Source organism: Panthera leo, chromosome B3 (genome assembly GCF_018350215.1).
Source record: "Panthera leo isolate Ple1 chromosome B3, P.leo_Ple1_pat1.1, whole genome shotgun sequence".
NCBI lineage: Eukaryota > Metazoa > Chordata > Mammalia > Carnivora > Felidae > Panthera > Panthera leo.
In genome coordinates this window covers 100,283,037-100,296,794 of record NC_056684.1, presented here as the reverse complement: position 1 = coordinate 100,296,794, position 13,758 = coordinate 100,283,037, and the positions used below count along the sequence as shown (strand labels likewise).

Sequence of the window (13,758 nt, the reverse complement as noted above, 5' to 3'; positions counted from 1 at the left end):
GAAAGAAATAAGAGAAGACCTAAGTAAATGAAAACAACCTACGTTTCTGGATTAGAAGATTTAATATTAAGATGGCAATACTTACCACATTGCTATTAAAGTCCTACCTGTCTTTTATGCAGAAATTGACAAGCTGATTCTAAAATCCACGTGGAATGTTTTCACTTTTATGTGGATCCTGAGAAACTTAACAGAAGACCATGGGGAAGGGGAAGGGGAAAAAAAAAAAAGTTACAGAGAGGGAAGGAGGCAAACCATCAGAGACTCTTAAAAACAGAATAAACTAAGGGTTGATGGGGGGTGGGAGGGAGGGGAAAGTGGGTGATGGGCACTGAGGAGGGCATCTGGCTATTATATGGAAACCGATTTGACAATAAATTTCATTAAATAAATAAATAAATAAATAAATAAATATCCACATGGAAATGCAAGGAACCCAGAGTAGCCAAAACAATCTTAAAAAAAAACCAAAGATGGAGGACTAACACTTCCCAGTTTCATAAGTTGCTACAAAGCAAGATAAATGGATTAGAATCAGAGTTGGACTGATTTTTAGCAAGAGTGCCAAAACAATTCATTGATGAAAGAATAACCTTTTAACCAATGGTACTAGGACACCTGGATATATCTGCAGAAGAATGAAATTAAACCCTACCTCACACGTATACAAAAGTTAATTCAAAATAAAGCCCAAATATAAGAGCCATAACTATAAAACTCTTAAAACTTGGGAGTATATCTTTGTGACCTTGGATTAGGCAATGGTTCCTGAGATAACAACATCAAAAGTACAAGCCACAGAGGAAAAAAGAGAGAAATTGGACTTTGGCAAAAGTTAAAACTTTTGTTCTTCAAAGGACATTATCAAAAAGTGAAGACGATCCACAGAATGGGAGAAAATATTTGCAAATCATAATCTCAGAAGGATCTGGTATCTAGGATATATATAAAGAACTTTTGCAGTTAAAAAAACCTAAATTTTTAAAATAGGTAAAGGATCTGAATAAACATTTGTCCAAAGAAAATATACCAATGGCCCATAAGCACATAAAAAGATGTTCAAAATCATTAAGTATTAGGGAGATGCAGTTCATAACCACAAAGAGATGTTATGTCACTCTATACCTGCTAAGTTGACTCTTATCAAATAGTTGGAAAATAACAAGTATTAGTGAAGATGTGGAAAAATTAGAACTCTCCTATGTTGCTGTTGGGATTGTAAAATAGTACATACAATTGCCTTGGAAAATGGTTTGGCACCTCTTCAAGAATTTAAACGTAGAGTTAGCATACAAGCCAGTAATTCCACCCCTAGGTATATACCCAAAAGAATTGAAAATATATCTACACAAAACCTTTTAAAGAGTATTCATAGGAGCATTATTCATAACAGCCAAAAAATTGGAAACAATCCAAACGTTCCAATGCAAATGGATAAACAAAAGCATATTCATACAGTGGAATATTATTCAACTATAAAAAGCAGTGAAGTACTGATTCACAATAAACGTGGGTGAACCTTGAAACGTTATGATGAGTGCAAGAAGCCAGACACAAAAGGCCACATATGTATGATTCCATTTATATGAAATACCCAGAATAGGCAGATCCATAAAGACAGAAAGTGGATTCGTGATTGCCAGGGCCTAGGGAGAGGAAATATGGGAAGGTGACTGCTATGGCTACATTGTTTCTTTTGCAGGTGATGTATAGATAATAGCGGTGATTGCACAACTCTATGAACAAACCAAAAAGCCACTTGATTGTTCAGAAGGAAAAACTAGGGAGGTCGTGTCAAAAGGACACAGAAGCCAACTTGAAGAGATTTACTGATCAAAAAAGGAGACAATTTGAGCATCTGTAAGAATAGTAACTACAGTGGATTGAAACACTCCACTTCAAATATGTTTAAGTGTATGAGTTAGTAAATATGTCAAAAAATATAGAAGCTAAGAACTCAGTATTTTGAAAATTGTTAATAGAAGGTAAGAATTAAGTATTCATCCTTCACTTTCTCATTTCATACAGAAACTATTTGGTTGTATTCCAAAGCAACCAAATATTTGATGTGAAGAAATTTCTCTTTCTAGAATTATAAGCTTTACAAACAAATAAGGAGTGATGGAACCATAATAAATAAATGAATCTAAGCAGTGATCGTCATAACTGCTAGCTTCACCAGAAAGAGACAAACACAGATGTATGCACCTATGGAGTAGTAGTCTTGCCAAAATAGAACTTTCATCTGATCAAGCCCCTATATGTCACTAACAAGATACAGGAAGTAGAGGACAAAGAACATGTTAAATACCAGGGGGATACAGTCATTAAAAATCAGACTCTGAGGAACTCTACAGGACAAAAATAAATTACAAAACAAAACAAAAAAAAGTGGGGCGGCGGGGGGGAGAAGAACCTGTAGATTAAAAGACACTTAAGAGACATACCTACCAATTATAGTGCATGGACTGTAAAGTAGTCCCCCCCACCCCCGCGCCAACCCCCACCCTTATCTGCAGTTGCACCCGCTCTGATGTCAGTTATCTGGGGTCCACTGCAGTCTGGAAGCAGATGATAGTAGCCTAATGCCGTGTCACAATGTATGTGTCATTCACCTCACTTCATGTCACCTCGTAGGCATTTTAACATCTCATATATCGTGGCAAGAAGAAGAAGAAGGATGAATGCAATAAGATTTTGAGAGCCCACATTCATATAACTTTTATTACACTGTATTATAATTGTTTTTTATTATTGTTATTAAACGTTCACTGTGCCTAATTTATAAATTAAACTTGTCATAGGTGTGTATGTATAGGAAAAATCAATATATATAGGGTTCAGTACTATCTTCAGTTTCATGCATCCACTGGGGGTCTTGGAATATATCCCCACATGTAAAGGGGGGGCTGTTGTATTTGGAGCTCAATTAAAATGTAAAAATATATTTTATGTTATAAAATAACATAGTCTAACTGGGAAAATGGAACTGCTAAACTACATATTTGCTGAAATTAAAGAATTGTTCAAAGTTTTGGTATGATTGGGGCACCTGGTGGCTCAGTCAGTTAAGCATCCGACTCTTGATTTTGACTCGGGTCATCGATCTCACAGCTTGTGAGTCTGAGCCCCACGTCCAGCTCCAAGCTAGTGGTGCTGGCGGTGCAGAGCCTGCTTGGGATCTTCTTTCTTTCTCTCTCAAAAAGAAATAAACTTTAAAAAAATTAGTTTTGGGGGGTGCCTGGGTGGCTCAGTTGGTAAAGCGTCCCACTTCATCTCAGGTCATGATCTCATGGTTCATGGGTTTGAGCCTTGCATCGGGCTCTGTGCTGACAGTTCAGAGCCTGGAGTCTGCTTTGGATTCTATGTCTCCCTCTCTCTCTGCCCCTTCCCCCCACCCCACTCTCTGTCTCTCTCTCTCTCTCAAACATAAATAAACATTTTTAAAAAGTTTTGGTATGATAATAGTACAGAATAGGTTGTTTTCCTTATGTTTTAGAAATAGATACTAAACAGTTTACAGATGAAATGATGTGATATCTGGGATTTCCTTTAAAATATTACAGGGGAAGGGCACTGCTATAAAGAGTGTGAGGGATTTGGAGAAATAATAGAACTATTCTATATCTTAATTATGGTGATGTTAACCACGAAATCTATACAACTGATAGCAAAAGGGGAAAAAAGTCAACTTTGCTGTATCTGAATTTTGAAAATAAAATTTTAAAATTCATATTATGGGGAGAATGAGTGGAGAAATAGATGAAATAAGACAGACCATGACTTGCCAATATTTGGGGCAGGGTGATGGCACAGGGTGGATTTGTTGCACTTTCTGTCTACTGAAGATTAATATATATAATTATTTAGAATATAATGTGAAAGCTTGTAATACTTGAAATCACTGATGACAAATTTAGGGAAATATCTTTGAAATGAGGGATTCCTAGTATTGTGAAATACTGCACAGTGTAACAATAATTAAAATATAATTGGACAAAGTTAGCAAGTAGAAGTTGTATGGTTAAAGATATTTTATACCATATAAATACATATGAGAAGTTACTCTGATAACATTTTGTTTTGTTTTTATTTTGTTTTTTTTTTGTTTTTTTTTTAGGATGAGAGAAGCTGCAAGAAAAATAGAAGAAAGGCATTTTTCCAACCATGCAACACATGTTGAATTTCTACCTGTTGAGTGGCGGTCAAAACTTACTCTTGATGGAGGTACAGTTTCCTTAAAAATTAAATGATTTAGTCAGTGGCAACAAAGTTGCTCATTGGAAACAAAGAGCCTTTGATTAAGTTGTCTTGAGTATACTCACTCTTTGTTCTAGATTATTAACATAAAATCCATTGATATTTAAAATAATTATATTGACATGTTGATTTCACAGCACAGTTTTCACCCCTGCCCTCTGTGGATTGGGGGGGGTGGGGAGCACGTGGGAGGACCAAAATGTGTAAAGGTTTTGACAGAAAGTGATTTGTCAACACTAAAAATATTTGTCCACTGTTCCATATGAGCTTACATTTTCTTTCTAATAATTTTCTTTTCCTATATTTGGAAGATAAAATCTCAGGTTTTTTGTGTTCTTTTGTGGTTCCTGCATTCCTCAGGCTGGTGAATTGTTACAATCTAGCATAGAGAAATTATACAGTCTTTGTTTAATTAAAATCATTTTTGTTTGCTTCCTTTAAGAGCTGTTATCCAAAATATGCATCTTCCTCTACACAGAGTTATGACCTTTTAATATTTAAACCATTAGAGTAGCATGTTTCAGTCGATGATTTGCATAATCTGGAAAATGAGTTGTGCTAGACATGATGTCAGCTGCTTTTGTGGAGCTTTGCCTGTGTGCGTAGCACTCCACAGGGCATTTTACATGGAGTATCTCATTGAATTTTCTCATAAACCAATGAAATATACCTAGTTTGTTTTCTCTACTGATAAGGAAACTGAAACTCATTAAAAGGTAAGTGAATCTAACTAAGAATGGCAGGCAGGATCTAGGTCTGTATGATACCAGAGCCCTTGTTGTCACAGTACCAAACTGCCTCCCTGGATGATCTCCAAGGATTCTTCCAAGACTGTGATTCTGTGTCATAGTCAGTTAGGAATGTCACTTATAAACCAAAATGGCATCCAAACCTGTAATGAGTTTAAAAAAAAAAAAAAATGCTAGTGACTAAAGAAGCCTTCTCAGCAGCAGGAGCACATATGTAAAGTTCTAGTGTAATAACACTATCTTTTGGGCTTTTCCCATTTACCCAGATAAATTTCTGAGTCTGCTCAGGGATGCAGACAACACAGATGAATGAACACTTAATAAAACTCAAATTTGTAATTTTCTGTTAGGTTTAAACTACTGTGTTAGTATCTCTAAGGCATTGTGCTGAGTGAAAGAAACTAAAGGAAAAACACTACTGTCTCTCTCTATTCTCAAAACTGCTGGTGCCAAAAGTGTGGAGGTTTTTCCCTATACCAACCATTTCTCCCAGTTCTGGGTGTCCTGCAATTTAACTCAGTTCTGCCACAGACTCCCCAAAGAGAGAGCAGTCAGGTTAAGGACTCAATGCCACAAGACTGACTACCCCTCCCACCCTGCTTCAGATGCAGTCACACATTCCAGGTTGTCATTCGTACTTCAGACTGACTGGCTATAAATTGAGGAAGGGGGATCCCGTGGGGGATCCCATGACCCCATCCTGAGGTTCAGTAATTTACTAGAATGACTCACAAAACTCACAGAAGCATTTGTTTGCATTTACTAGCTTAAAACGCATGTACTGGTTTGAAGGGTATTACAGAGGATACACTGAAAAGCTAGATGAAGAGCTGCACAGGCAGGGTAAGGTATGGGGAAGAGGTGTGGCGATTTCATATCCTGTCTGAGTGCACCACCCTTCCAGTATCTCCATGTGTTTGCCCATCCAGAGGCTCCCCGAACCCTGTTGTTTGGTTTTTATGAGGGTTCCGTTATGTAGATGTAATTGATTAAATCGTTGGCGATTGACCTGGATCTCAAGCCCCTCACTCCTTTATGGAGGTCGGGATGAGGCAGAAAGTTTAACCTCTGATGACATAGTTGGTTCCTCTGGCAATCAGTCCCCATCCTTCAAGGGTTGCCTTATTAGCATAAACTCAGGTATGGTTGAAAGAGGCTTATTATGAATAATAAAAGAATTTCACCCATCACTCAGGAAATTATAAGGGTTTTAGTAACCCTGTGGTAAGAACCAGGGACAAAGATCAAACATATGTTTCTTATTACAGTTGACTCTTAAACAATATGGAGGCTAGTTAGGGGCATTGACCCCTCCACTCACATAGTCAAAAATTTGTGTATAACTTTTGACTTCTCAAAAACTCAACTACTAATGGCCTACGGTTGACCAGAAGCCTTACCAATAACATAGTCAATCAACACATATTTTATGTTATGTGTATTATATTCTGTATTCTTATAATTAAGCTAGAAAAAAGAAATTGTTGGGGTACCTGGGTGGCTCAATTGGTTGAGCATCTGACTCTTGATTTCGGCTCAGGTCAAGCCCCGTGTCGGGCTCTGCACTGAGCATGGAGCCTGCTCAAGCTTCTCTCTGTCTCCCTCTGCCCCCCTCCTACATGTGCTTTTTCTCTCTTAAAAAAAAAAAAAAAAAAAAAGAGAGAAAGGAAAAAAATGTTATTTCGGAAATGATAAGGAAAAGAAAATGCACTTATAGTAAGTACTGTACTGTATTTATTGAAAAGGATCCATGTATGAATGGACCTGCACAGTTCAAACCCTTGTTGTCTGAGGCCAGCTGTGTATCACGATATTATAGCAGTCAAGCTCAAAGATTACATAATTTGCGCTTCCACTTATGTGACATACTGGAAGAGACAAAATTATGGAGACAGAACTGATTTGTGGTCACAGGGTTTAGGGGAGGGTTTTAATTTAAAGGGCAGCTTTTTAGGGTGATGGGAACAGTTCTGTATCCTGATCAAGGTGCTAGTTATGCAAAACTATATATGCATTAAAACTCAGAGTCAATTTTACTGTTTGTAGATTTAAAAATATTGATAAAGAGAATTTACCTACAATAAACATCATTGTCCTCATTGGTATTGAAGGGCTAAAAACATTTCTTTTAAATCAGGAATAAGCTAAGGATGTCTATTCTTATAACAGATCCTCAACTGGAAGGCGTAACCAGTCAATAAGATAAGGAAAAGAAATAATAGTTTTAAGGAATGGAAAAGATCTGTTTTCCTTTGCGGGTCTTATGGCTGTATACACAGAATACACAAAAGAATTTGCAGAAAAAATGAAATTAATAAGATAGTTTGCAAGGCTGTGAAATAAAAGATCTATATGTGAAAACAGCTGCATTTCTATATCCCAGCAGACTATTTGAAATAGCATAACAATATAAGGTTCCTAGAAATCTAATAAAGTATGTATATTTATATTAAAAATGAAAAAAACTGTTAAAAGATATTCAGTACAGCTTAAATATGTACAACGATCATTTTCATAGATTGGATGATTCAGTATCCTAGAGATGTTAATTCTCCCTAACTAACCTATAGATTCCATGCAATGCCAATCAAAATCCCAGTAGAGTTTCACAAAACTCAACAAGCTGATCCTAAAATTATTGTAGAAGATCAGAGGCCCAAAAGTAGCAAGATACAGAACAAGAGGGTAGAGAGGGTGTCATGTCCTGGTAGATAATAGAACTATTTTTCAACTTTTGTATTTAAGACAATTTAGATTGGCAGAAGGGTTAGCCGACAGATCAGTGCACCAGACTAGATACCCCTAGTTTGTGCTTAGGATCTGCGCTTAGTTTGCAAACCTGACATATGACAGAGATGGCCTTGGAGATCACTGGTAAAAGGTGGCCTGTTCCATAAATGGTGCTTGGTAACCAGTTATCCTATGGGGAAGAAATGAAAATGATCCCTACCTCACATTTCAGATAGATCAAACACATAATTTATGAAAGCTAGGACTTTAAAATGTATTAGAAAAAATATATGGGAGAATATGTTCTTTTTTTTTTTTTTTTTTAACGTTTATTTTTGAGACAGAGAGAGACAGAGCATGAACGGGGGAGGGTCAGAGAGAGAGGGAGACACAGAATCCAAAGCAGGCTCTGGGCTCTGAGCTGTCAGCACAGAGCCCGACACTGGGCTCGAAGTCACGAACAGTGAGATCATGACCTGAGCTGAAGTCAGACGCTCAACCGACTGAGCCACTCAGGCGCCCCGAGAATATGTTCTTAAACAAAACACAAAAACACAACTATAAAGTAGCATGGATAAATTTGATTAGATTGAAATTAAGAACTTCTTTTTCTCAAAAGATACCATTAAAAGTAAGGCAAGCCACAAATGGAAAAGATGTTGCAACAGAACAACAGATATAACCACCAAAGCTTTAATATCCAGAATAAAGAACAAGAAACTCAAATGGATATTGATAGGCAGACACATGCGCACACACACACACACACACACGTGGATATATATGTGTGTATTTTAAATACATATTTTTATATAATAAAAAAGTGCATCTCTCTAGTAATCAAGGACATGCAATTTAAAACCACAATGAAATATCTTTAAACACCCATCAGGCAAAATTTAAGAAAGTGACAATACCAAATATTGATAAGGATGTTCAGCATTGACATTTATCATTGACTTTTGGTGGGAGTATGAATTGGTATAGTCACTTTGGAAGATGGTTTGACATATTCTTATCTTGTTGAATGTGCATGTGCCCTGTGACTGCAGTTTCACCCCTCGGTGTATATATCCTAAAGAAACTCCCATACATGTGCACCAGAAGACATTTACAACAGTGTTATTAGGAGCATAATTTATATTAGCAAAAAACTAAAAATAACTCAGATGTCTTTGAAAGGAAAATGGGTACATTGTTAGTTATGTGTGAAGTGCTGTACAACAGTCAAAATGAGGGGATTACAGCTATCTGGCTCAACATCAGTGAATCTCAGAAACATAGTATTAGGGGTGAAACAAACAATGGACAGTAAGTTAATTTACATAGTGTTCCAAAACAGACAAAACGAAATAAAATATTTAGTCTCTGGCACATAGTAAATGCTACAGAATTGGCTAAAATTATTAATGAACATGTAGGAAATCTGTAAAGAAAAGTAAGGAGTGTAATCAACACAAACTTATTTTATCATTTTATTGTATTGTATTTTTAGAGAGAGAGTATGTGAGCTGGGGGAAGGGCAGAGGGAAAGAGAGAGACTTTAAGCAAGCTGTTCACTCAGCGCAGAACCCAACACAGGGCTCGATCCCATGACCCTGGGATCATGACCTTAGCCAAAATCAAGAGTCAGACACTCAACCAACTGAGCCACCCAAGTGGCTCAACACAAACTTCTTATTGGTGGTTATTTAGAGAGGAAGGGGCATTTGATCATTTAGGGATATACTGTGGGTTTTAGAGATACTGGCAATATTCTTAAGGTAGGTGGCAGAAACATGTTTTCCCATATATAAATTACTCTTTCAGTTGCACAAAAATATTAAATCTCTTCTTCATATGCATGTTATTGCCCAGTACAAACTTTTTTTGGAAATGCATTAAAATGACATTTAAACTTTTCATATCAGCACAGTAGTCACATCTTTCACTTTTACAATTTAAAAATGGGCACAGGCTGTAAAATAGGTAGTGCAATCCATATCCTTTATGTCTTTGAAAAGACTTCTAGCTTTTGCCTGAATCCTGTCTTCCAGTCATTATTAGATTGTATTAAAGTAGGGAATAAATAAAAATCAATGCAGTGAGAAACTGGAAGATAAAAATATAAGCCTTCTGCTGCCCACCTTGCGCTTTCATGTTATGATATTCATCCAGGTATAGTGCTTCTTTATATTTCTATAAGAAGTGCAAAGTTTTCTTCACTTTGTTAGGCATTTAATAGAATAATCTTCCCAAGGTAGAATTTCCACAGGTTAGCTGTAATTGCACTACAATTTATGTAACTTTTTTTTAATAAATTATCCCAACTTTATCTTGTTTACTGAGGAGGCCCGTTGCTGATTTGCCTTTGTGCATATTTGTAATTTGTCAACTCCTGCCCACAGCACCTTTGGTTCACTGAAGATAGATACATGTACAGTGTAGGGAAACTTTTTAATTTGTTGCTGGTTTGTCACCAGTGGCTCTAGGCATTCCATATGGGTATTGCCAGGCCAAGGTGCAGAGGCCAAAGAAGGAGAAGAGAAAGGAAACAGGAAAAGAGGTATAGAAAAGAGTGAGGTCATGTCTCTTAACACTTGTTACAAGAATAGAGATGGCCTGGTTTTGCTCTGGGTACCCCTGAATGTCATGCAAAAGCCAGTACATAGGAAAAAATGGTAAATCTTTATAGATTTGATAATGGTTTTCATCCTTAATGTTCCTTTTCTTCCCACGTCCCCTTTTGTCTTCTACTGTTTTTTTCGCGGGGGGGGGGGGGATAGGTGGGGGGCAGGGGATTGCAACATTTTGCAAGAAAGGAAAGTTCATTAGATGCAAAGCTACTCTTGAATATTTTTCTTTGAGACTTTTTTTTAATCAACATACAGTGCAATATTGGTTTCAGGAGTAGAATTCAGTGATTCATCACTTACATACAACTCCCTGCTCTCATCACAATAAGTGCGCTTCTTAATACTCATCACCCATCTAGCCCATCTCCCATCCACCTCCCTCGATCAACCCTCAGTTTGTTTTTGTTAAGAGTATCTTGAAGTTTGTTTCCCTCTCTTCTTTTCCCTCCTTTCCCATATGCTCATTTGTTTTGTTTCTTAAATTCCACATATGAGTGAAATCATATGGTATTTGTCTTTCTCTGACTGACTTACTTCACTTAGCATGATACATTCTAGCTCCATCCACATTGTTACAAATGGCAAGATTTCATTCTTTTGATGGCTGAGTAATATGCTATTGTATATGTCTACCTCATCTTCTTTGTCCACTCATCAGTCAGTGGACATTTGAGCTCTCTCCATAGTTAGGCTATTGTTGATAATGCTGCTATAAACAGTGGGGTGTATATGCCCCTTTGAATCTGTATTTTTGTATCCTTTGGGTAAATACCTAATAGTGCAATTACTGGATTGTAGGGTAGTTCTGTTTTTAGTTTTTTGAGGAAATTCCATACTGTTCTCCAAACCACTCTTGAATACTTAAACATGAACTTAAAGACTTACTGTTTCAGAGAATGTAATTTTTTTTCATATTTTTCCCTAAAACAAAGATCTTCTGTAAATTTTTTTTTTTTTTTAATTTGTAGACACTGTTGATTCCATTACTCCTGACAAAGTACGCGGTTTAAGGGATATGTTGAACAGCAGTGCAATGGACATAATGTATTATACTAGCCCACTTTATAGAGATGAAGTAAGTATCATGATTGTCTTGTTGCTGTTGGGTATCTTTTAGAGTGTTAGCGTATGTGTCCTGAATTTGAAACTTTTATGCACTTTTTTTTTTTTTACAAGCAAATGAGCATTTACAGGAATCCATTAATCTACAAATAGCCTGTACTAGTGAATTTGATTGTCTTCAACACATTGGGAAGCCCTTAATACCTGAAAGTAATAGATAGGTTAGAAAATAGCTCTTTGAAAAATATCACTTTTCATAAATCTGATTAATTGTATCTATAATTATTGTGCTCACAAAAGAGTTTTAGACATTTAGAAATTTCCTTCAAGTTTTTTGTATGTAATAGACTTGCTTTTATTGTGTCATTTCCGTGGTGGATTCATTTAGTTCTTAAATAGTAATGTTGCTTATGCATCACAAAAATAACCCTGAGAGGGATAAGAGTAAAAGTTTATTCAGAGGGATGAGAGATCCTGTACTGAATACATTTTGTCACTTTATTGATATGAGAAAAAGAATTCTGTTTCATAGGAATAACCTTGTTAATTACCTAGCTTGTGTTAGCTTGTCTAATCCTCATTAAAACCCTATGAGGTAGATATAATTAATATCTTCATTTGAAAGATGAGAAAACGGGTACAAGGAGTAGTTACTAGTATAGCTCTCTGTGCTGCTCCAAGCCAATTCATTTCTGGTTTTGTTCATTCAGAGCCATTCCTGATTCATTCAGGATATCCCTTGCACATTTACAGAAATATGTTTGGTTAATCGCCGAAGAACCTCCTTCTCTTTGGGCTGCCATCCCCTTAGGATTTTTCGCCATTCCTCTTTCTGTATCCCGTCTTTCTGTATCCCCTGTATCTCTACCAGTACAGAGTAGTCTGCCACGATCTGATAACAGTGAAAGAAACTATTCTGGACCTCATTCTAACCCAACAAGGAAGGCCTGGTTCATGAAGTACAGAATTTACCTGTTGGTAGTCCTTTATAGTATATGGTGAGTGTTGTTAAATATGCCCTAAAGGTTAAGAAATTGAATTATAGTATTGCAAGTGAAACTAGTTAGTGGGAAAAAAAGGAAAGAGGATGGCTGAAAGCATATAACATACACACACACACACACTCAGATGCCATGGGTATACCTTATACACACAGATACATGGTTGGTAGTATTCCTAAGAAGGTATCCAGAATGTTTAAGGGTAAAATGTGCTGAGGCATGTCCCCCAAAACTAATAATAAGAGTTTTGTAAAAAGATTTAGGTTGACATTGATAACAAGAAAAACTAGAAAAAGTATCAGACTCAAAGCTCTGAACGTTAGTTAGTGATGATGGAGAAAGTAGTCACTTTCTAATTTACACTTACACCTTCAAAAATAGTTATCCTTTGAATGGAGTTTAGTAAAACAGATATTCTGTAGAAAGAGGGAACTGATGACTAAAATAAATGGAGAACACTCAGCGTTTTAAATTAGTCTACCCTTTAATCCAGTTGAATTTTGCAGAAAAGCTCTGAAGAACTTGTGGCTGAGTTTCACCAGTCCTGAGCAATGTTCCCCAAACATCCTTAAGTAGAACAGTTACTTGGGGTATTCGTTAAAAATACAGCTGACAAACAGCCTCATGGGGCTCATTGGAATTGAGGGTATTAATGTGAATTAGTGATTTTGAACATATTGGGATATGTAGAGATATCTATATATTCAAGTGGATATATGTACATATGCATGCAAATATTTCCCACCTGTGTGCATTGAAAGGGCCACAAAGTAAAGACACCCCAATCCAATGAGTACACCTAGCACCCAGTCCTTTGTCTCCAATACTGTTAATACCCTCTCAGAAGAACTAATATTCCTAAGGGAAATGGCTGATTCCAGGACTGAGGCAGGATTGGTACAGGTCGAAGCTGGAACTGCTTGTCATGACAGAAAGGAAAATGCTCGAAAGAATGATGGGGCAGGTCACAAGGACACAGGAGCCAAATTAAAGAAGCAGATCCCCACTGGCCAAATCTGGAACAATTTGAGCACCAAAATAATTAAGGAATTATCATTACTTATTATTAGGAATTAGGAATAGTTTTAATATAGAATTATAAGGATAATATAAGGAGTTATAAATCACTGCAAAATTCATAATCCATTTCGATTACAAATAGATAAATAAGTGGGGGAGAAAGCTTCTCTGCTTACTGTAAATGCCAAAGGCTTTCTGAAAAATGTGGAGGGCACGCTGGAGGAAAACCCTCATTTTGCACTTGTTGTGGTAGGATCAGATAAAAGAGGCTTGGGCAGGATTCATCAGTGGATGCTAAACTGAGGGCATAATTTTGATGAG

The 13,758-nt window shown here is 36.7% G+C and overlaps 1 protein-coding gene across 9 annotated transcripts in view; it reads left to right on the top strand.

Moving 5' to 3' along the window:
- The window catches only part of DDHD1 (DDHD domain containing 1), a 106,489-nt gene that overhangs the window by 65,656 nt on the left and 27,075 nt on the right, over window positions 1-13,758 (top strand). For all 9 annotated transcript variants that reach the window (XM_042943266.1, XM_042943267.1, XM_042943265.1 and 6 more), the window contains 2 exons: window positions 4,121-4,227; window positions 11,323-11,429. In XM_042943266.1, coding sequence (XP_042799200.1) covers window positions 4,121-4,227; window positions 11,323-11,429 — 214 coding nt within the window. The remainder of the gene's footprint in view (window positions 1-4,120; window positions 4,228-11,322; window positions 11,430-13,758) is intronic.